This window comes from Coregonus clupeaformis, unplaced genomic scaffold (assembly GCF_020615455.1).
Source record: "Coregonus clupeaformis isolate EN_2021a unplaced genomic scaffold, ASM2061545v1 scaf1258, whole genome shotgun sequence".
Taxonomy (NCBI): Eukaryota; Metazoa; Chordata; class Actinopteri; order Salmoniformes; family Salmonidae; genus Coregonus; species Coregonus clupeaformis.
Window position 1 is genome coordinate 10,067 of NW_025534712.1, and position 24,988 is coordinate 35,054.

Consider the following 24,988-nt stretch of genomic DNA (forward strand, 5'->3'; position numbering starts at 1 on the left):
CTGAATGGAGAGAGACCTGGCACTCTGACAGACAGGCTTGATACTGATGTCTCTGAATGGAGAGAGACCTGGCACTCTGACAGACAGGCTTGATACTGATGTCTCTGAATGGAGAGAGACCTGGCACTCTGACAGACAGGCTTGATACTGATGTCTCTGAATGGAGAGAGACCTGGCACTCTGACAGACAGGCTTGATACTGATGTCTCTGAATGGAGAGAGACCTGGCACTCTGACAGACAGGCTTGATACTGATGTCTCTGAATGGAGAGAGACCTGGCACTCTGACAGACAGGCTTGATACTGATGTCTCTGAATGGAGAGAGACCTGGCACTCTGACAGACAGGCTTGATACTGATGTCTCTGAATGGAGAGAGACCTGGCACTCTGACAGACAGGCTTGATACTGATGTCTCTGAATGGAGAGAGACCTGGCACTCTGACAGACAGGCTTGATACTGATGTCTCTGAATGGAGAGAGACCTGGCACTCTGACAGACAGGCTTGATGCTGATGTCTCTGAATGGAGAGAGACCTGGCACTCTGACAGACAGGCTTGATACTGATGTCTCTGAATGGAGAGAGACCTGGCACTCTGACAGACAGGCTTGATACTGATGTCTCTGAATGGAGAGAGACCTGGCACTCTGACAGACAGGCTTGATACTGATGTCTCTGAATGGAGAGAGACCTGGCACTCTGACAGACAGGCTTGATGCTGATGTCTCTGAATGGAGAGAGACCTGGCACTCTGACAGACAGGCTTGATACTGATGTCTCTGAATGGAGAGAGACCTGGCACTCTGACAGACAGGCTTGATACTGATGTCTCTGAATGGAGAGAGACCTGGCACTCTGACAGACAGGCTTGATACTGATGTCTCTGAATGGAGAGAGACCTGGCACTCTGACAGACAGGCTTGATACTGATGTCTCTGAATGGAGAGAGACCTGGCACTCTGACAGACAGGCTTGATACTGATGTCTCTGAATGGAGAGAGACCTGGCACTCTGACAGACAGGCTTGATACTGATGTCTCTGAATGGAGAGAGACCTGGCACTCTGACAGACAGGCTTGATGCTGATGTCTCTGAATGGAGAGAGACCTGGCACTCTGACAGACAGGCTTGATACTGATGTCTCTGAATGGAGAGAGACCTGGCACTCTGACAGACAGGCTTGATACTGATGTCTCTGAATGGAGAGAGACCTGGCACTCTGACAGACAGGCTTGATACTGATGTCTCTGAATGGAGAGAGACCTGGCACTCTGACAGACAGGCTTGATACTGATGTCTCTGAATGGAGAGAGACCTGGCACTCTGACAGACAGGCTTGATACTGATGTCTCTGAATGGAGAGAGACCTGGCACTCTGACAGACAGGCTTGATACTGATGTCTCTGAATGGAGAGAGACCTGGCACTCTGACAGACAGGCTTGATACTGATGTCTCTGAATGGAGAGAGACCTGGCACTCTGACAGACAGGCTTGATACTGATGTCTCTGAATGGAGAGAGACCTGGCACTCTGACAGACAGGCTTGATACTGATGTCTCTGAATGGAGAGAGACCTGGCACTCTGACAGACAGGCTTGATACTGATGTCTCTGAATGGAGAGAGACCTGGCACTCTGACAGACAGGCTTGATGCTGATGTCTCTGAATGGAGAGAGACCTGGCACTCTGACAGACAGGCTTGATACTGATGTCTCTGAATGGAGAGAGACCTGGCACTCTGACAGACAGGCTTGATACTGATGTCTCTGAATGGAGAGAGACCTGGCACTCTGACAGACAGGCTTGATACTGATGTCTCTGAATGGAGAGAGACCTGGCACTCTGACAGACAGGCTTGATACTGATGTCTCTGAATGGAGAGAGACCTGGCACTCTGACAGACAGGCTTGATACTGATGTCTCTGAATGGAGAGAGACCTGGCACTCTGACAGACAGGCTTGATACTGATGTCTCTGAATGGAGAGAGACCTGGCACTCTGACAGACAGGCTTGATACTGATGTCTCTGAATGGAGAGAGACCTGGCACTCTGACAGACAGGCTTGATACTGATGTCTCTGAATGGAGAGAGACCTGGCACTCTGACAGACAGGCTTGATACTGATGTCTCTGAATGGAGAGAGACCTGGCACTCTGACAGACAGGCTTGATACTGATGTCTCTGAATGGAGAGAGACCTGGCACTCTGACAGACAGGCTTGATACTGATGTCTCTGAATGGAGAGAGACCTGGCACTCTGACAGACAGGCTTGATACTGATGTCTCTGAATGGAGAGAGACCTGGCACTCTGACAGACAGGCTTGATACTGATGTCTCTGAATGGAGAGAGACCTGGCACTCTGACAGACAGGCTTGATACTGATGTCTCTGAATGGAGAGAGACCTGGCACTCTGACAGACAGGCTTGATACTGATGTCTCTGAATGGAGAGAGACCTGGCACTCTGACAGACAGGCTTGATACTGATGTCTCTGAATGGAGAGAGACCTGGCACTCTGACAGACAGGCTTGATACTGATGTCTCTGAATGGAGAGAGACCTGGCACTCTGACAGACAGGCTTGATACTGATGTCTCTGAATGGAGAGAGACCTGGCACTCTGACAGACAGGCTTGATACTGATGTCTCTGAATGGAGAGAGACCTGGCACTCTGACAGACAGGCTTGATGCTGATGTCTCTGAATGGAGAGAGACCTGGCACTCTGACAGACAGGCTTGATACTGATGTCTCTGAATGGAGAGAGACCTGGCACTCTGACAGACAGGCTTGATACTGATGTCTCTGAATGGAGAGAGACCTGGCACTCTGACAGACAGGCTTGATACTGATGTCTCTGAATGGAGAGAGACCTGGCACTCTGACAGACAGGCTTGATACTGATGTCTCTGAATGGAGAGAGACCTGGCACTCTGACAGACAGGCTTGATACTGATGTCTCTGAATGGAGAGAGACCTGGCACTCTGACAGACAGGCTTGATACTGATGTCTCTGAATGGAGAGAGACCTGGCACTCTGACAGACAGGCTTGATGCTGATGTCTCTGAATGGAGAGAGACCTGGCACTCTGACAGACAGGCTTGATACTGATGTCTCTGAATGGAGAGAGACCTGGCACTCTGACAGACAGGCTTGATACTGATGTCTCTGAATGGAGAGAGACCTGGCACTCTGACAGACAGGCTTGATACTGATGTCTCTGAATGGAGAGAGACCTGGCACTCTGACAGACAGGCTTGATGCTGATGTCTCTGAATGGAGAGAGACCTGGCACTCTGACAGACAGGCTTGATACTGATGTCTCTGAATGGAGAGAGACCTGGCACTCTGACAGACAGGCTTGATACTGATGTCTCTGAATGGAGAGAGACCTGGCACTCTGACAGACAGGCTTGATACTGATGTCTCTGAATGGAGAGAGACCTGGCACTCTGACAGACAGGCTTGATACTGATGTCTCTGAATGGAGAGAGACCTGGCACTCTGACAGACAGGCTTGATACTGATGTCTCTGAATGGAGAGAGACCTGGCACTCTGACAGACAGGCTTGACACTGATGTCTCTGAATGGAGAGAGACCTGGCACGCTGACAGACAGGCTTGATGCTGATGTCTCTGAATGGAGAGAGACCTGGCACTCTGACAGACAGGCTTGATACTGATGTCTCTGAATGGAGAGAGACCTGGCACTCTGACAGACAGGCTTGATACTGATGTCTCTGAATGGAGAGAGTCCTGCCACTCTGACAGACAGGCTTGATACTGATGTCTCTGAATGGAGAGAGACCTGCCACTCTGACAGACAGGCTTGATACTGATGTCTCTGAATGGAGAGAGACCTGGCACTCTGACAGACAGGCTTGATGCTGATGTCCGTGTTGTCATGACCTTTCTTCCTTTGACAGGGTCATTGGAAATGTACAATCCTCTCCACTTCTGGGACTTCACCAGTTTCATAAATGTTGGGGGGGGAGCACTGCCCCCCATCTGATTTTCGGCCATGGGTTGGCGCCATTTCTCACTTTAGGACTGATTTAACTAGGAGAACCAGAGGAGGGCTCCTTCAGTCATACATGGGCGGGTGGGTGCTCATGGCTGGCTTGGGGGAGACCTCCAAGGGGGGGGCCCACCCGGATTCGTCCACAAGGGAGCGCCACCTGTCATTTTAGGACGGTTTTCACTAGGAGAACCAGAGGAGGGCTCCTTCAGTCACACATGCCCAGATTGGGTGCTCATGTCTGGCTTGGGGGAGACCCCGAGGGGCTTGGGGGTGTGGGGTGTTTGGGGTGGGGGTGCACTACCCCCCCAGCTGATTTTCGGCCATGGGGTGGCGCCAATTCGCATTTTAGGATGGGATTCACTAATAAACTAGAGTAGGGCTCCTTCAGTCATACATGGGCGGGTGGGTGCCAATTGCTGGCTTTGGGGAGACCCGAGACCCCCAAGGGGGGCCCCCCCCACACGGATTCGTCTACAAGGGGGCACCACCTGTCATTTTAGGACGGTTTTCACTAGGAGAACAAGGGGATGGCTCCTGACTCACACATGGACGTGCTGGGTGCCCATGGCCGGGTTGGGGGGGACCCCAAGGGGGGGGCAAACCCCCCCCCCCGGATTCAACCATAAGGGGGCGCCACCTGTCTTCATAGGACGGTTTTCACTAGGAGAACCAGGGGGTGGCTCCTGATTCACTCATGGGCGTGCTGGGGGTCATTGGCCGGGTTGGGGGGGGACCCCAAGGGGGGGGGCAACCCCCCTTAACCGTTCACCATGTAATCGGACAGTTTTCACTAGGAGAACCAGGGGATGGCTCCTGACTCACACATGGGCGTGCTAGGTGCCCATGGCCGGGTTGGGGGGGGACCCCAAGGGGGGGCAACCCCCCCCACCCGGATCGACCACAAGGGGGCGCCACCTGTCATTTTAGGACGGTTTTCACTAGGAAAACCAGGAGATGGCTCCTGACTCACACATGGGCGTGCTGGGGGTCCATGGCCGGGTTGGGGGGGACCCCCAAGGGGGGGCAAACCCCACTTAACCGTTCACCTGGAAATCGGATGGTTTTCACTAGGAGAACCAGGGGATGGCTCCTGACTCACACATGGCCGAAATGGGTGCTCTTGGTCGGATTGGGGTGGAGGGTCAGACACCCCACATGGTAACCCTCCGGTTTTCACTAGGAGAACCAGGGACCGGCTCCTGAGTCACAGAAGGCCGAAATGGGTGCTCTTGGTCGGATTGGGGTGGGGGGTCAGACACCCCCTTAAGACATGGTAACACTCCGGTTTTCACTAGGAGAACCAGGGACCGGCTCCTGACTCACACAAGGCCGAAATGGGTGCTCTTGGTCGGATTGGGGTGGGGGGTCAGACACCCCACTTCCAATTGGACATGGTATCCCGACGGTTTTCACTAGGAGAACCAGGGGAGGGCTCCTTCAGTCACACATGCCCAGGATGAGTTCTCATGTCCGGCTTGGGGGAGACCCCAAGGGGCTTGTGTGTTGGGGATGGGGGGTGTTGGGGGTGGGGGTGCACTGCCCCCCAGCTGATTTTCGGCCATGGGGTGGCGCCATTTCGCATTTTAGAACGGATTTCAATAGGAGAACCAGAGGAGGGCTCCTTCAGTCACACATGCCCAGGATGGGTGCTCATGTCTGGCTTGGGGGAGACCCCGAGGGGCTTGGGGGTTGGGGGTGGGGGAGTTTGGGGTGGGGGTGCACTACCCCCCAGCTGATTTTCTGCCATGGGGTGGCGCCAATTCGCATTTTAGGACAGATTTCACTAATTAAACTAGAGTAGGGCTCCTTCAGTCATACATGGGCGGTTGGGTGCCCATGGCTGGCTTGGGGGAGACCCCAAGGGGGGGCCCCACCCCCCCACCCGGATTCGTCCACAAGGGGGCGCCACCTGTCATTTTAGGACGGTTTTCACTATGAGAACCAGGGGATGGCTCCTGACTCACACATGGACGTGCTGGGTGCCCATGGCCGGCTTGGGGAGACCCCAGGGGGCCCCACCCCCCACCCGGATTCGTCCACAAGGGGGCGCCACCTGTCATTTTAGGACGGTTTTCACTATGAGAACCAGGGGATGGCTCCTGACTCACACATGGTCGTGCTGGGTGCCCATGGCCGGCTTGGGGGAGACCCCAAGGGGGGGCCCCAACCCCCCTCCACCCGGATTCGTCCACAAGGGGGCGCCACCTGTCATTTTAGGACGGTTTCCACTAGGAGAACCAGAGGAGGGCTCCTTCAGTCACACATGCCCAGGATGGGTGCTCATGTCTGGCTTGGGGGAGACCCCGAGGCGCTGGGGTTGGGGTGTGGGGTGTTTGGGGTGGGGGTGCACTACCCCCAGCTGATTTTCGGCCATGGGGTGGCGCAATTCGCATTTTAGGACGGATTTCACTAATAAACTAGAGTAGGGCTCCTTCAGTCATACATGGGCGGGTGGGTGCCCATGTCTGGCTTGGGGGGCCCGCCCCCCACCCGATTCGTCACAAGGGGCGCCACCTGTCATTTTAGGACGGTTTTCACTAGGAGAACCAGGGGATGGCTCCTGATCACATGGGCGTGCTGGGTGCCCATGGCCGGGTTGGGGGGGGACCCCAAGGGGGGGCAAACCCCCCCACCCGGATTCGACCACAAGGGGGCGCCACCTGTCATTTTAGGACAGTTTTCACTAGGAGAACCAGGGGATGGCTCCTGACTCACACATGGGCGTGCTGGGGGTCCATGGCCGGGTTGGGGGGGGACCCCCAAGGGGGGCAACCCCACTTAACCGTTCACCTGGAAATCGGATGGTTTTCACTAGGAGAACCAGGGGATGGCTCCTGACTCACACATGGCTGAAATGGGTGCTCTTGGTCGGATTGGGGTGGAGGGTCAGACACCCCACATGGTAACCCTCCGGTTTTCACTAGGAGAACCAGGGACCGGCTCCTGAGTCACACAAGGCCGAAATGGGTGCTCTTGGTCGGATTGGAGTGGAGGGTCAGACACCCCCACATGGTAACCCTCCGGTTTTCACTAAGAGAACCAGGGACTGGCTCCTGAGACACACAAGGCCGACATGGGTGCACTTGGTCGGATTGGGGTGGAGGGTCAGACACCCCCACATGATATCCCAACGGTTTTCACTAGGAGAACCAGGGGAGGGCTCCTTCAGTCACACATGCCCAGGATGGGTGCTCATGTCTGGCTTGGGGGAGACCCCGAGGCACTTGGGGGTTGGGGGTGTGGGGTGTTTGGGGTGGGGGTGCACTACCCCCCAGCTGATTTTCGGCCATGGGGTGGCGCCAATTCGCATTTTAGGACGGATTTCACTAGTAAACTAGAGTAGGGCTCCTTCAGTCATACATGGGCGGGTGGTTGCCCATGTCTGGCTTGGGGGAGACCCCCGAGGGGGACCCCCACCCGGATTCATCCACAAGGGGGCGCCACCTGTCATTTTAGGACGGTTTTCACTAGGAGAACCAGGGGATGGCTCCTGACTCACACATGGGCGTGCTGGGTGCCCATGGCCGGGTTGGGGGGACCCCAAGGGGGGGCAACCCCCACCCGGATTCGACCACAAGGGGGCGCCACCTGTCATTTTAGGACGGTTTTCACTAGGAGAACCAGGGGATGGCTCCTGACTCACACATGGGCGTGCTGGGGGTCCATGGCCGGGTTGGGGGGGGACCCCCAAGGGGGGGCAAACCCCACTTAACCGTTCACCTGGAAATCGGATGGTTTTCACTAGGAGAACGAGGGGATGGCTCCTGACTCACACATGGCTGAAATGGGTGCTCTTGGTCGGATTGGGGTGGAGGGTCAGACACCCCACATGGTAACCCTCCGGTTTTCACTAGGAGAACCAGGGACCGGCTCCTGAGTCACACAAGGCCGAAATGGGTGCTCTTGGTCGGATTGGAGTGGAGGGTCAGACACCCCCACATGGTAACCCTCCGGTTTTCACTAGGAGAACCAGGGACTGGCTCCTGAGACACACAAGGCCGACATGGGTGCACTTGGTCGGATTGGGGTGGAGGGTCAGACACCCCCACATGATATCCCAACGGTTTTCACTAGGAGAACCAGGGGAGGGCTCCTTCAGTCACACATGCCCAGGATGGGTGCTCATGTCCAGCTTGGGGGAGACCCCAAGGGGCTTGGGTGTTGGGGATGGGGGGTGTTGGGGGTGGGGGCACTGCCCCCCAGCTGATTCGGCCATGGGGTGGCGCCATTTCATTTTAGGACGGATTTCACTAGGAGAACCAGAGGAGGGCTCCTTCAGTCACACATGCCCAGGATGGGTGCTCATGTCTGGCTTGGGGGAGACCCCAAGGGGCTTGGGGGTTGGGGGTGGGGGGTGGTGGGGGTGTGGGTACACTGCCCCCCAGCTGATTTTCGGCCATGGGGTGGCGCCATTTCGCATTTTAGGACGGATTTCACTAGGAGAACCAGAGGAGGGCTCCTTCAGTCACACATGCCCAGGATGGGTGCTCATGTCTGTCTTGGTGGAGACACCAAGGGGCTTTGGGGGTTGGGGGTGGGGGTGGGGGGGGTGTGGGTGCACTGCCCCCCAGTTGATTTTCGGCCATGGGGTGGCGCCGTTTCACATTTTAGGACGGATTTCACTTGGAGAACCAGAGGAGGGCTCCTTCAGTCACACATGCCCAGGATGGGTGCTCATGTCTGTCTTGGTGGAGACACCAAGGGGTTTGGGGGTTGGGGGGTGGGGGGTGGTGGGGGGTGTGGGTGCACTGCCCCCCAGCTGATTTTCAGCCATGGGGTGGCGCGAATTCGCATTTTAGGACGGATTTCACTAATTAAACTAGAGTAGGGCTCCTTCAGTCATACATGGGCGGGTTGGTGCCCATGGCTGGCTGGGGGAGACCCCCCAAGGGCGGGGCCCACCCGGAATCGTCCACAAGGGGGCGCCACCTGTCATTTTAGGGACGGTTTTCACTATGAGAAACAGGGGATGGCTCCTGACTCACACATGGACGTGCTGGGTGCCCATGGCCGGGTTGGGGGGGAGACCCCAAGTGGGGGCAAACCCCCCACCCGGATTCGACCAAAAGGGGCCGCCACCTGTGGACGGTTTTCACTAGGAGAACCAGGGGATGGCTCCTTAATCACAAATGGGCGTGCTGGGTGCCAATGGCCGGGTTGGGGGGGGACCCCAAGGGGGGCAAACCCCCCCACCCGGATTCGACCAAAAGGGGCCGCCACCTGTCATTTTAGGATGGTTTTCACTAGGAGAACAAGGGGGTGGCTCCTGACTCACACATGGGCGTGCTGAGTGCCCATGGCCGGGTTGGGGGGGGGACCCCAAGGTGGGGGCAAACCCCCCTTAACCGTTCACCATGTAATCGGACGGTTTTCACTAGGAGAACCAGGGGTTGGCTCCTGACTCACACAGGCGTGCTGGGGTCCATGGCCGGGTTGGGGGACCCCAAGGGGGGGCAAACCCCCTTAACCGTTCACCTGGAAATCGGATGGTTTTCACTAGGAGAACAGCTCCTAGGGGCTGCCTGCTCTGCCCCCCTGTGGACAGGTTCACTCACTCACACAGACACACCTATTCACTTGTGCCTTCTCCCATTGGTCCAGGGTGATCAGGCCTATAATTTGAGACCATTTGGGAAAAGATTAGAGCTTTCTGTCATTTTGAAAACGCACACAGGCAGTTTTGCACTATACTGCTATTTTGAATGTACAGCAAAACCAGGTCATTTTGAGGTTGAATAGCTACTTGAGTTGATTGGTTCTACTGAAATTACCAACAGGCATCAGTCCAGGGTGATCAGGCCTATAATTTGAGACCATTTGGGAAAAGATTAGAGCTTTCTGTCATTTTGAAACTCCCACAGGTATTTTTGCTGACATCCATGCAGGCCCACATTGACCTTGTGACCTCTGGAGCACCATGCATCTTGTTCTACACTCCCTGCCTAGTAAAGGACATCTCCCATGGGTCTGAGAGTACAGCTCACTCCATGGACCTCCATGCCTCTATTTAAACACTCTCTGCCTATTAAAACACTCTCACCCATGGGCCTGAGAGTACAGCTCACTCCCTGGTCATCCAGAGGTGCAGCAGGCTAGGAGAAAGGGGCTGCCTGCTCTGGCCCCCTGTAGGACAGGTTCACTCACTCACACAGACACACACAGACACACCTTTTCACTTGGGGGTTTCTCCCTCATGCCCTGCTGACATCCATGCAGGCCCACATTGATCTTGTGACCTCTGGAACTCCATGCATCTTGTTCTACACTCCCTACCTAGTAAAACCCTTTATCACATGGGCCTGAGAGTACAGCTCATTTGAGACCAGTTGGGAAAAGATTTTCTGTCATTGTTAAATGCCCACAAGAAGTTTCACATTATACTGCTGTTTTGAATGTACAGCAAAACCAGGTAGTTTTGAGGTTGAATAGCTACTTGGGTTGGATGGTTCCACTGAAATTACCAACAGGCCTTTAATTTGAGACCATTTGGGTAAAGATTAGAGCTTTCTTTCCATTTTAAATCACACCAGGCAATATGTAATATAAATCTGATTTGGTTGAAGTGCTGGGAAGAACTACTCCACAGTAGATCCACGTTGCCTTTCAACTTTTTTCAAATAGGTTAAATCCTTCCAAAATGTCAAATGTGTGATTAGGCAACCCTATATATATTCTAATGCTGTTACTTTCATTTGAGAAATGTTTAAATGCTGTGTGGATCTTCTGTGGAGTTGTTTTTCCCAGCATTTCAACCTCCCTCCTCCCTGACCCAACAGCATAATGCATGGGGAATGGCATGTTATATATGAACATTCATTTTGAAGACAATTGCCCACCCAAGGTGTTGTCGCCTAGGCCATTGCATCCTTTTCATTGCCCAACGAGACATTCCGGTACAGGAAGAACTGTTGTTTGACTATGGAGTGTCAAGAAAATATTTTGGTGTAGAAGGATAAGATTTTGGAATGGCTTGACAGCTAGGCCAGTCAGCACGAAATCACCAATAGCTGATGGGACTCAAAAATATCCTTAAACCCCTTTTTAAAATGTACATCTGTAATTTTGTAATATATTTAGCCATGCATGTTCAACTTAAATTTCAGTTTTGGGTATCTGCACTTTAAAATAAACAACACATTTAAAAGAAAACCTGCATGTTGTTTTTATTTTCACCCTTGTCTATGGCAGATGCCATCTTCCTAAAAAATGTCTCAGGTGTTGTCAGGCCATTGTTCTGATGTTTGAAGCTCCTCAAGTTGAGGAATTTCACACCTCTGTCTGGGGGGTTTCACAAGCCGAAAGGTTTAGATAGGAATTATTATGGGCAGTAGTCTGAATTGTGGCATGGATGTAGCTCAGTTGGTAGAGCATGGTGTTTGCAATGCCAGGGTTGTGGGTTCGATTCCCACTGGGGGAAGGTATGAAAAAAATAATTACACAAAACATATATGCATCCATTAACTTTAAGTCAGCCTGGGTAAGAGTGTCTGTTAAATGTAAAGCACGGTGTTTACCCTGCAGGGTTTAAATCTGACCTCCAGAGGTGTTGTGAAGCTGGAGGTGAGGTCTTTGCCAGATCAGCACCTGGCCCCTCATCAAAGATACTGGTTTGTCACACACGCACACACACACAAACACTCACACACAGACACACACACACAAACACACAGACACACACACACACACACACAATAATCCTCATAGCATCCTCACAGTAAGTAGTAGAACTGGGATGAAAAACAGAAATGATCGACACCTACCATACCGATCACTTATCAAAAGCATTTTGCTGATATCGTAGCCTATACTAGAGAAATGTGATGTTTGAAATTAAATAAGTTTGCTAATATGGGTGATTGTTACAGTTTTTTACAATGACTTTGGCACTAATTTCAGAACCTTGACGTCATTTTTCAAAACTCTAGACACAAAACTCAAAACGGTCATCACTTGTAACACAGGCTGTCCAATGTTCAAAACATTGCATTGTGCATTCATATCTTTAAATAAATCTTACACTTGCACAATCATTGATTCAAAATACAAATGTATTGTGAAATACCAATGAAACGTTAATTTAGATCACCCACACACAAGCAACCGATAGTTTCACTGTGTCATTGTTCGTACAATCATTAAATATTGTAGTACAAAATAGGTGATACATGTTTCATTATGGTACTACATGTAAATACATCCCTGTAAAAGTACTGCAGTAGTAGAGAGAATACCACAGACACAGTGGAATCATTGAACAAAATCTGAAATATATTGATGAAAAACAATACAGTACTGTAAAACATAAACTTGCTTGCTTGTACTGTAAAAAGCTAAACATAGGAGTGATTACTGTACTTCTACATTTTCATCAACTCTGTCTTGTGGTTTTGGCCACAGGTTCTCATCTACATCACAATGGATGTTTTCATTAGCCAAACATCTTGGAAAAAACCTTTGGCCATGGCGAATCCAGGCCTGACACTGGTCTGCCGTGATGTCATTGCATGCGTCATCCATGGCCTGGAGAAGAGTGACTTGTTCATGAGGGCGCCTATCATAAACCTTCCATCTCCATGTGGAGAAATATTCCTTAATCGGGTTAAGGAAAGGAGAGTATGGGGGTAAATACTGGGTGGTCAATTGTGCATGGGCCTGAAACCATGCTTGCATCATATGAGCATGGTGGAACCTGACATTATCACACACAATGACATAGGTCACGCCATCAGCTCTACAGACCTGATCGAGCTCATCAAGGAAGGTTACAAGGGGACCATAGAAACGGTGTCTGATAAAGAATGATGATGAAATATTACATCCATAGATAATGTAGTCTAATTGGTTCATGCTCCACGCTAATTGGTGACAATGAATCTCGTTACTTTGAAACTTTCATGATCTAAACATGGAATATTGTTTGTCTGTTTCCATACAACTATGCATTAAGAGTAATGCAACAGTTACTTATCATTTTGAGCAGTTGTATCAATTGATAGTTGGATAATTGTAATGAAATGAGTAGACACTCATCTGAAATGTAATGTGTGAATTGCCTTTTGAAATAGTAGTACTTTGATGTTAAGTTGTGTCATATTGAACAGGTGACTTTTGTTAAATGAACAAATGATCTTAGTTTTATGTGTATTGTATCCAAGCAATTGAAAAAAGTGTTAGAGTTTTGAAAAATGTGCATTTTGATCATTGGTTGTGAGTTTTGAGTCTAGAGTTTTGAAAAATGACGTCAAGGTTCTGAAATTAGTGCCAAAGTGATTGTAAAAAACTGTAACAGATTCAAAAAGATGCAGAGTAATCCAGGAGACGGAGCGGGCGGCGGAGATGAGTTGGTGGAGGTGAAGTGGCAGATCCAATGATGGCACGGCAGCTGCTGACAACCAGGCAGGGGTTGGGTGAAGGTCCCGGGAGAATGATGTTCATGGCTAACGATCCGGCAGGGAATGGATGTCAGGTCAGAGCCTATGAAGGGGTGATGATCAGGACCAGGTGTGCCGAAGCTGATGAGAAGCAGGTGCGGGTAATCGAGAGATCACCCGCCTAGCAACGTCGCCCGGCAACCGGACAGGGTGCGTTCAGGAACCTTCAGGAAACAGGAGATTCAGAGCAGAAAAACGGCAACACAGGCAGGAACAGACTCAGGACGCAGGGTTCATGACACAATTAGCGTGGAGCATGAACCAATTAGACTACATTATCTATGGATGAAATATTTCATCATCATTCTTTATCAGACACCGTTTCTATGGTCCCCTTGTAACCTTCCTTGATGAGCTCGATCAGGCCTGTAGAGCTGGTGGCGTGACCTATGTCATTATGTGGGATAATGTCAGGTTCCACCATACTCATATGATGCAAGCATGGTTTCAGGCCCATGCACAATTTACCACCCTGTATTTACCCCCATACTCTCCTTTCCTTAACCCGATTGAGGAATTTTTCTTCACATGGAGATGGAAGGTTTATGATAGGCGCCCTCATGAACAAGTCACTCTTCTCCAGGCCATGGATGACGCATGCAATGACATCACGGCAGACCAGTGTCAGGCCTGGATTCGCCATGGCCAAAGGTTTTTTCCAAGATGTTTGGCTAATGAAAACATCCATTGTGATGTAGATGAGAACCTGTGGCCAAAACCACAAGACAGAGTTGATGAAAATGTGAGAAGTACAGTAATCACTCCTATGTTTAGCTTTTTACAATACAAGCAAGCAAGTTGAGGAACACTGCATTTGATGTTTTACAGTACTGTATTGTTTTTTTATCAATATATTTCAGATTTTGTTCAATGATTCCACTGTGTCTGTAGTATTCGCTCTACTTCTGCAGTACTTTTACAGGGATGTATTTACATGTAGTACCATAATGAAACATGTATCACCTATTTTGTACTACAATATTTACAGTTTTTGCCTATTGCTTACACACTTTTTGCAGAATTTGGCTCATTATGTCAAAACTCAACACACAAGCCAATCAGACATAGCACTTGGAGATTAACAACTCACATATATGCCAAAATGAAACACTGCCATCAAAACTTAACACTCCTTTCTACAAATGAAATTATTGCAACAAAACCATACACACAAGCAACATTTGAATTACACTTTCATATCAACAGAAACACACTGATGGGATTTATATAAAACACTGCAGTCTTCGTGTTTCTATTTTTATTGTCATTTAATTGTCATTGTCTTCTGTAAAACTCAAAAGTAGAATTTCTGCAGTAATCAAACAGTATTTACAAAAAAGTTTTTGCAAAAAAACAAACATTCTTACAGAAATTCTTAACATCAAATTTAGCAACAAACAAAAGTAAAAGAAACAATACAATTACTGGATAAATTGCTATTGGGGGAAAAAACATATACTTGTTTTGTGTGTGTGTGCGTGTGTGTGGTGGGGGGCGGGGGGGATTATGGATCACGCCTTCTGTTCGGATCTGGCCACAAGACCTCGTCAACATCACAGGCAATGTCCTCACGGGCTAGGCATCGGGGAAAATATCGCCTTGTGTGCCGAATCCACCCTTGGATTGATCCCACCTCAATGTCGCCACATGCCTCTTCCATTGCTTGCAGAAGAGTCATGCGGGCATGTGGTTGCCGATCATATACTTTCCACCGCCACGCTGAAAAGAATTCCTCGATTCCATTTAGAGAGGGGCTGTAAGGGGAAAGGTATAAAACTGTGAAATGATTATGGTTGTTGAACCAATCTCGGACCAGAGCAGCCCGGTGGAAACTAACATTATCCCAGATGACAACAAACCTGGGCTGCTGTGGTCTGTCCTGCACAACTGCATGTAGTGCATCTAGAAATGCAATGATCTGTCCTGTATTGTAGGGAGCTAGAGTGGCATGATGATGCAGGACTCCTTCGACACTAATTGCAGCACACAAGGTGATATTTCCCCCACGCTGCCCAGGGACATTTACAACAGCCCTTTGTCCAACTACGTTACGGCCCCGACGCCTGGTTTTGGCCAGATTGAAGCCTGCCTCATCCACGTAGATGAACTAATGCGGCAGTTCGGCGACATCAAACTCCAGAACCGTCTGTAACAGAAAATATTGAATATTGTTACTGAAAACACATACAGGAACTACAATGTCTATATTTTCACACAAGTAGGGGCTGGGTTAGACCAAAACTACAAGCTACAGGCAGGGCAGGTGGCAGCATAAACCCTCATTCCCACATCACAATATATAGTATGTAAAGTAAAGTGACACATACCTGCACATAATTATGGCGCAAGTCCTTGACCCTGACACTGTTCCTCTCAAATGGCACCCTGTACAGCTGCTTCATTCTGAAGTTATGTTTCTGTAGGATGCGACTTAGTGTAGAAATGCTGACCCAGTTGATATTGTTGAATTCATTTCCATTTGCAATTATGCGTTGTTGCAACTCACGAAGTCGGATTGCATTATTTTCTCGCACCATTTCAATGATGGCAAGCTCTTGTTGTTGAGTGAAGAGCCGTTCCCTTCCACCTTGAGGAGGTCGTCCAACCATTCTGTAGAAAATGCCACCACAAGATGTCATTGGTTAGGTTATTTTTCACATACTGTACTTTCAAACTGTACACAGTACTGCAACATCACAATGGTATTCCTTTACATATACAGTACTTCACAGTACTATCCATTTTTGTATAGTATAGTTAGTACAGTAATACTGTAATATGATACAGAATCATGTGACACATACAGTAGGTACAGTCTGGAGTAGAAACTTGAAGATATAGCTGTTCTCCAGTCGGAATGTCCTTATTATCGATGCTACTGTGTAGCGACTGAGGTTAGGGTGGACTCTTTGCCCAGCCTCTCTCATGGACAGGCCATGATTTATCACATGGTCCACCAGAGTAGCCCTGATGTCATCTGATATACGTCTCCGCACTGGTCCTCTTCCTCATCCGACTCCTCTCTCTCTTTGTCCTCCTCTTACTCTGACTCTCATTGCCTCCATGCTTGCAAAGTTAAAAATGGCTTACCTGAGGCCCATTTGTAGTGCTAAGGCTCAGACTGATTGGTGTTCTGTTTTCTGTGCAAGTGTTTTCAGGTGTGTATGTAAGTGCATACAATTGCCAGATGTGTTTTGTATTTTGAACAGAGTGTTTCCCCAATGATAACAGGTGATTTCGTTTTTGAACAACGTGTCTAATGTAAGAAAACTTGTGTAGTGTTTCACAATAAGTGTGTTACAGAATTACAAACAAAGTGCAAAGTTGACATTGTGTTTAAGCTATGGTTACACTGTGTTTAAGGTATGCTACAAGAAGTTTAGGTATTGAGGCTTTGGTCTAAGCATTCGGTTTTAGTGTGTAAGCAATGGGCAAAAACTGTAAATCAAGCACGAACAAAACAATAAACGACTCGTAACGTCCAACGGTAAACATATACCGACACGGAACAAAAAAATAAAAAAAATAACCCCAAACACAAAGTGAAAAACAGACAGTTAAATATGGCTCCCAATCAGAGACAACCAGCCAACAGCTGACACTCGTTGCCTCTGATTGGGAGTCACTAAGGCAAACATAGAAAACAACAAACCAGAACCCCCAACATAGAAACACACCACATAGAACAAACACACCCTGGCTCAACAACTAGAGTCCCATAGCCAGGGTGTGACACACTCCCTCCACCCTTCCTCTGCCTGTCAGCCTCTAGTCAAATACATTCTATTTCCACAACACAATCCTCCCACTAAAACACACCTCCAACTCCTCCCTTGCTGTCAGCTCACAGTCAAATTCAGTCTTTTACCATTAAATCAATTCATCATTCAGTCAATTCCATTCCTGTTACAAAAATGTACACTATGGCTTTAACTAATAAAGTCCACTACTGGGATTGTTACGGATACAGGTATCCTGTGTCTTTTTGTGTTTCCTCTCCTTCTGCCCTAATAACAGGTGTCCTGCATGTTCCTGATTGGTGGTCGTTGAGGTGTCTGCTGATTGCTAAGGTGGACCAATCAGTGAACATTCCTCTGCATTGCACCAACTGTTTCTGGTTTTTCAATCACACATCCCACTGTATATAAAGCAGTCAGGTGTGTTTGTTGAGAAGAAGACTATTTTCTGTATGTGAGTATGGATACTGTGGTGTCCTGTTTTTTGTTTACGCACCAAGTTGCTGGTTACTCTGTTTGGTAACTTTGTTAGAGACTATTTTCCCTATGTGAGTATGGATACTGTGGTGTATTGTGTACTCACTAATTTGCTGATCACTCTGTTTGGTAACTGTGTGTGTTTCTGGGAAAAGGGGAGTTTAAGCTAGCTGCCCTTGGGCGTACATTACCCGTAGGAAGAAATCTGTCTAAACACACTAGTTAGACCTGAGCGGACCACCCCCTGTACTTTTGTATGATTAGCAGTAGCTTAGCGGTTCTTGAGGCAGGCAAGATCAGTTTAGGGTTTTTTTACACTATTGTTTCATTTCTTGGTTCCTGCTCAGCCCTTTTTCCCAAACCTTTACCGTGTGTTCACACAAACATTTTATGTTTGACGGTAGTTTATGGTTGTCGTGTAGTTTTTCGTTCTCACTGTTCCATGTCATCATCCTAATTTGCATGGATTATGTTACGGGTCTCATGTCCATCCACCCTAGACGTTTAAAGCCACGGGGTTCGTAACAGGGATACTCTACTGTAGAAATACATTTAAAATGTTCTGTCCTTTGACTGTTTTTGATGAATTTATCAATGGGATGGCTGACTTGACTGCTTTCCCATGGCAATTAGTTACAATGGAATTTGACATAAGATTTATTGTTAAACCTTTCACAAGCCGAAAGGTTTAGATAGGAATTATTATGGGCAGTAGTCTGAATAGTGGCATGGATGTAGCTCAGTTGGTAGAGCATGGTGTTTGCAATGAAAGGGTTGTGGGTTTGATTCCCACTGGGGGAAGGTATGAAAAAAATAATTACACAAAAAATATATGCATCCATTAACTTTAAGTCAGCCTGGGTAAGAGTGTCTGTTAAATGTAAAGCACGGTGTTTACCCTGCAGGGTTGAAATCTGACCTCCAGAGGTATTGTGAGGTGTGAAGCTGAATGAGCCATCTCATTTGCATATGCGTAAATCTAGCCTGAATGGAATATTTTATTGTGGAATGGGGTTGGGCCAATCTGATTGTATATATACTGACCAAGGCAACAGTATATACTCCACTTCAGAAAAGAGAATTCAACTGAGAGCAACGACAACACTCTTTCCTTCTGGGAGCTGATATTTTGGATTATTGCTTTTTTCCTTATTCTGCAGAGATTTCTTCGCGATTGTGTTATTACTTCCTTCATTTTTCAGCAAGATGGCATCTGCAAATGCAACTGGTTCAAGGTAATGTACCTCTATAATTATTCCATGTATATTACTGTTAGTATGTTGCTGTTATTAATGTTAGTAGTATGCCCAAAATGAAGCATGACCTAAATTTGAGGTGCTTTTGTGTGAGAGCATTAGAAGCTTTGAGGCCAGAAACACAATTAAACCACAGTAACGTTGCTGTTATTAATGTTAGCAGTAGCTCTGCTAGCACCAGTAATAATAGGTGTGTAAGTATTGACATACTGCTAGTAACTTCATTACATGTACTTACTGTGCATTTACTGTCTTACAGAAAACAAAGAAGGATCCCTCTTGTCTGCAGATTTTGCTTGAAGAACCAGGACACCCTCTCTCGACACCTCAGCAGAGTGTGCATGAAGTTAAAAACAAAACAAGAGATTGTTCAAGAAGTCGCCGCTGCCCGAGATTCCATGATAGAGCATCTTTGCAAAGGCAGGATCTTTGACTACAGCTTACTGAGCTGTATTGTTATACAACAAGACAGACTCCAACTCCTGATCCAGAAGCTTGAAGAAACGGGTCATATTGTTAAGAACAAGCCAGAAGTCAAACAAGCACCTGTGTAAGCTATTTCTTACACTGATAAAATAATATATATGCAAGTTACATCATATTTCAACTCATTATAACTGTTGTCCAATTATGTTTGATTGTAATATAATATAATTGTTTTTGTTTATCTGTATGATATTTCAGCCAAGTGGAAGTGGCTCATGTGTTGACACCAACTGAAGATGCAGATGCTGAATCAGACAACAACACAGAGGATGACAAGTCTGCCTTGTACCAACCGTAAGTAAATATAAATAATCTCATAAACAACTACTACACATAAGTATATAAGTGAACATGGATGTATTTTATTGATTCTAATCTGCATACCAAATGTTTTCCAGACCAATGAACCAGTCATGTGACAACAAACTGAGAAAGGCAATGCAAATGAGTGGTTTGTAACAAAAGCACCCTCTGGATTGTGATCTGCTGGCTGGATTTGCCAAATATCTCCGTGATGACCACAACATTCCCAATTTCAAACAGGAGGTATGTACAGCAATTTTACTTTAATTTAACTGTTGAAATATTTTAATGAGAATTACTTAATTACAAAGTAGTTATTAACTATGCAACTAACATTATTTTCATTTTCATGTACAGGTTGCAAATGTGTCTAGGTTTTTGTTTTACATGGACTCCACCAAACCTTCCCTGGATTTTGTCAATAAATTGGAGCAAAGCAGGTCCTTTTTTACCAAGCTTGCAAACATTGGACAGAAGAAGCAAACAATTGCAAACTACATGAAGAATCTGATGAGGTTTCTTCGCTACATCACGACGTCAACAAACCTCATCCAGACAGAAAGGAGCTTGTATGAGCAATGCAAGCATTTCCAGGACTGCCTGAATGACTTACAGAAGTCCATGAGCAAGCAGGTGTCTCATGAAATTACCGGGAAAAGGTGTATATATTTAAAATTGATCCTCACGGAAATGTAGTTAACATTTTAAGTGTGTGTTGTTGTTCAAATCATTAACGTATTATTGTTTTTCTGCAGGTACACACAGATGATGACAGTTGCAAAGACACCGAAAGAATGTGTGGCAGTCTTGGAGGTGGCCAAGAAAGACTTTCTGGGTGTCGTTGGGAAGGCCAAGAGTGAAGAATCTTTGGTTGAACCTGAACAACTGCTCATGCTGTACTACCTGGAGTCTCTGCTCATGCTGAAACATCTCCAAAGGGCTGGAGTTGTAAAAAATATGACCGTAAGTTAACTAATGTCATTTTAATTGCTATAATGTTGAATCGTATTTGCTTTTTGGCATATGTTTTATTGATATGTCACATTTCCTATTGTAGCTGAACGAATGGCTCTCAAGGAAGGAGTGCATCTTGCCAAATGGTGAGAAATGGACTGTCATCGGTGTTAAGCAACACAAGACAGCGACACAGCAGGTGGCAACCGTTTCGTTAGACGAGGAGGAAGATGCAGTAAGTATATTTACCACAATCTGGTTATTGTGAATGAGATTGATTTAATACAAACCTGGTAAATATGTTTTTTTTTGGTCAAAATTTTCAGTGGTTGGATACGTACTACCGACATGTTCGACCAGCTTTTCTTAAAAAATGTGATGACGTGGAAGAAGATGAGAGATTCTTCATTTCCACAGTTGGAAGAGCCATCTACAACCCTTCCAATGACCTACAAAGGTTTCATGCCAAGTAAGTCGAACACTGTTAAGAACAACACTGTTTTTTATCATTACACAATACTTTTATGACAGTACAGTTTTCTAAAACCAAAACTGTTTTATCTTGTTCTTTCATCAGATACAAACTCCCCAACATCACCAGCCAGGTAGCAAGGCGAATCTTTGAGACGCATACCAAAGCCAACTTCACGGATGCAGAGAAGGCACTTGTTGCTGACTACTTGGCCCATACAACTGCTACAGCTGACAGGCACTACCGCATGAAGACACCACTCAATGCCTGCATGGGAATGAAGCTGATCTCCAAAGTTGCCATGTCCAGTGACTCTGTAAGTATTTATACTCATTATATAAATGACCCTTTACAATGTCTTGTAAAGTTGTTACATATGGCTAACACGTTTTTGTTATTTTCCCTTTTTCAAGTAATGAGACTGCAGGCCCCTCCTCCGCAAGAACAAGTTGTAGAACAGGAGCATTGTCCAGCAGCCAAACGTTGGATGAGGCACAGGCCTTGAACCTCTTCTATCAAAGCTTCCCTGTCACAATTGCTGGACAATCAATCAAAAAGAAGGACAGACTACTGATTGCAGGAAGGCATGAGAGATACTGCTTTGACAAGTGGAGAAACCAGCAAGAGAAAATGAGACGGGATTATGTGATCGGTAAAATGCAGCTAAAATACAATTTTAACATATTAGGTATTACGAGAATGTACTTGATTTAGTCACATAACTACGACTAAGTAGTCCTGGATAAGGGCTTCTGCTATTGAGTAAATGACATTAATAATAACACATGTATTTTTGTCTTTGCATTGTTACAGCTCACTTCCCCAGAAGAGAACCCTCTGCCAGAAAAGCAGAGAAATACATTAAACGGCAGAACTGGGAGAAGAACAAAGTGAAGGTGGAGGATGTCCTTCGTTACTGGCAACCTTCAACCAACATTGACACAAAAAATGAAAACAAAGCAATTATGAAACTGGTGAAGTCCCAGAAGTGGAGAGGATTGTACATTTCCAATGACCCTGTCAAAGGAAGAAAGGTCATGACAACACGGAAATTTGCTGAAGGGGAAGTCGTCTGTGACTACCACGGTCTCCCACTCTCAGGGAAGCAGGGGAAAGAGCTTTTGGCAGCAACAGATGAAGACGAGATGGGGTACCTATATTTCTACAGGGATGTATCAGGGAAAACGTGCTGCATAGATGCCAAGACTGTGCCCTGCCCTTGCCACCCAGAGAAGGACACAATTGGACGGAGGATCAACCACTCCAGAAAGAGAAGCAACATTAAAGCTCAGCTTCAGCAACTTGAAGAGGATGGCAAAGTGTGGAACGTCATCCTTTTCATTGCCCAACGAGACATTACGGTGCAGGAAGAACTGTTGTTTGACTATGGGATGTCAAGAAAATCTTTTGGTGGAGAAGGATAAGATTTTGGAATGGCTTGACAGCTAGGCCAGTCAGCACGAAATCACCAATAGCTGATGGGACTCAAAATATCCTTAAACCCCTTTTTTTAAATGTACATCTGTAATTTTGTAATATATTTATATGTTCAACTTAAATTTCAGTTTTGGGTATCTGCACTTTAAAATAAACAACACATTTAAAAGAACCTGCATATTGTTTATATTTCCACCCTTGGCTATGGCAGATGCCATCTGGGATGTAATATTTCATCATCATCAACTGCCTTTTATTTATCACCCTAATAATATCATGTATTTTTATTGGACTAAATGCAGTTTGTATGTGCTGTCCTAACATGATCAAATTAAATAATAGACAGTGCATTTCCCTGAAAATATAGGCAGTACATTCAGCCTTTGTTTTTAGTCGGTTCATTAAGTTGCATGGAAATACGAATCACTGATACATTTTGTTCATGTCTTTATATAGTGTACCAAAAGTTGTTCCTCCGCTTACGGCCATACCAGCCTGAATATGCCTGATCTCGTCCGATCTCGGAAGCTAAGCAGGATCGGGCCAGGTTAGTACTTGGATGGGAGACCACCTGGGAATACCAGCTGCTGTAAGCTTTTGTTCCCCCTAGAGAGTACTCTTGTGTCATGGAGCAACTGCCTTTTATTTATCACACTAATAATATCATGTAATTTTATTGGACTAAATGCAGTTTGTACAGTGGGGAAAAAAAGTATTAAGTCAGCCACCAATTTTGCAAGTTCTCCCACTTAAAAAAGATGATAGAGGCCTGTAATTTTCATCATAGGTACACGTCAACTATGACAGACAAATTGAGAAAAAAATCCAGAAAATCGCATTGTAGGATTTTTTTATGAATTTATTTGCAAATTATGGTGGAAAATAAGTATTTGGTCACCTACAAACAAGCAAGATATCTGGCTCTCACAGACCTGTAACTTCTTCTTTAAGAGGCTCCTCTGTCCTCCACTCGTTACCTGTATTAATGGCACCTGTTTGAACTTGTTATCAGTATAAAAGACACCTGTCCACAACCTCAAACAGTCACACTCCAAACTCCACTATGGCCAAGACCAAAGAGCTGTCAAAGGACACCAGAAACAAAATTGTAGACCTGCACCAGGCTGGGAAGACTGAATCTGCAATAGGTAAGCAGCTTGGTTTGAAGAAATCAACTGTGGGAGCAATTATTAGGAAATGGAAGACATACAAGACCACTGATAATCTCCCTCGATCTGGGGCTCCATGCAAGATCTCACCCCGTGGGGTCAAAATGATCACAAGAACGGTGAGCAAAAATCCCAGAACCACACGGGGTGACCTAGTGAATGACCTGCAGAGAGCTGGGACCAAAGTAACAAACCATCAGTAACCTACCATCAGTAACACACTACGCCGCAAGGGACACAAATCCTGCAGTGCCAGACGTGTCCCCCTGCTTAAGCCAGCATGTCCAGGCCCGTCTGAAGTTTGCTAGAGTGCATTTGGATGATCCAGAAGAGGATTGGGAGAATGTCATATGGTCAGATAAAACCAAAATATAACTTTTTGGTAAAAACTCAACTCGTCGTGTTTGGAGGACAAAGAATGCTGAGTTGCATCCAATGAACACCATACCTACTGTGAAGCATGGGGGTGGAAACATCATGCTTTGGGGCTCAAAATATACTCAAAATATATATGTCATGGAGCAACTGCCTTTTATTTATCACCCTAATAATATGTATTTTTATTGGACTAAATGCAGTTTGTATGTGCTGCTCTGCCCTGCCCTGATCAAATGAAATAGACAGTGCGTTTCTCTCAAAATAGATGTGTCATGGAGCAACTGCCTTTTATTTATCACCCTAATAATAAAATGTATTTTTATTGGACTAAATGCAGTTTGTATGTGCTGACCTGCCCTGCCCAGATCAATTTAAATAATAGACAGTGCGTTTCACTCAAAATATATGTGTCATGGAGCAACTGCATTTTATTTATCACCCTAATAATATCATGTATTTTTATTGGACTAAATGCAGTTTGTATGTGCTGCCCTGCCCTGGTCAAATTAAATAATAGACAAAGCGTTTCCCTCAAAATATAGGCAGTACATTCAGCCTTTGTTTTTAGTCGGTTCATTAAGTTGCATGGAAATTCGAATCACAGGTACATTTTGTTCATTTCTTTATATAGTGTACAAAGAGTTATTCACTCCCTTACGGCCATACCAGCCTGAATATGCCTGATCTTGTCCGATCTCGGAAGCTAAGAAGGTTTGGGCCTGGTTAGTACTTGGATTGGAGACCGCCTGTGAATACCAGGTGCTGTAAGCTTTTTGTTCCGCTAGAGAGTGCTCTTGTGTCATGGAGCAACTGCCTTTTATTTATCACCCTAAATATAAAATGTATTTTTATTGGACTAAATG

General features: G+C 46.6%; 1 protein-coding gene, 1 non-coding gene and 1 pseudogene across 2 annotated transcripts; all 3 read left to right on the plus strand.

Annotated features, from left to right (window-relative positions):
• Nucleotides 1-20,091: 20,091 nt before the first annotated feature.
• LOC121564522 lies at nucleotides 20,092-22,565 on the plus strand. The gene is made up of 6 exons (XM_041875810.2): nucleotides 20,092-20,374; nucleotides 20,471-20,678; nucleotides 20,773-20,904; nucleotides 20,996-21,138; nucleotides 21,247-21,461; nucleotides 21,955-22,565. Exons 1-6 carry the CDS (start codon nucleotides 20,103-20,105, stop codon nucleotides 22,563-22,565), a joined length of 1,581 nt encoding a protein of 526 aa, XP_041731744.2. The 5' UTR covers nucleotides 20,092-20,102.
• A 490-nt stretch (nucleotides 22,566-23,055) lies between these two features.
• Nucleotides 23,056-23,174, plus strand: LOC121564525. Its single transcript, XR_006000203.1, has one exon. It is a non-coding gene; the product is annotated as a 5S ribosomal RNA (ribosomal RNA).
• Nucleotides 23,175-24,777: 1,603 nt separating this feature from the next.
• On the plus strand, nucleotides 24,778-24,896 carry LOC121564530 (annotated as a pseudogene).
• The last annotated feature ends 92 nt before the right edge of the window (nucleotides 24,897-24,988 follow it).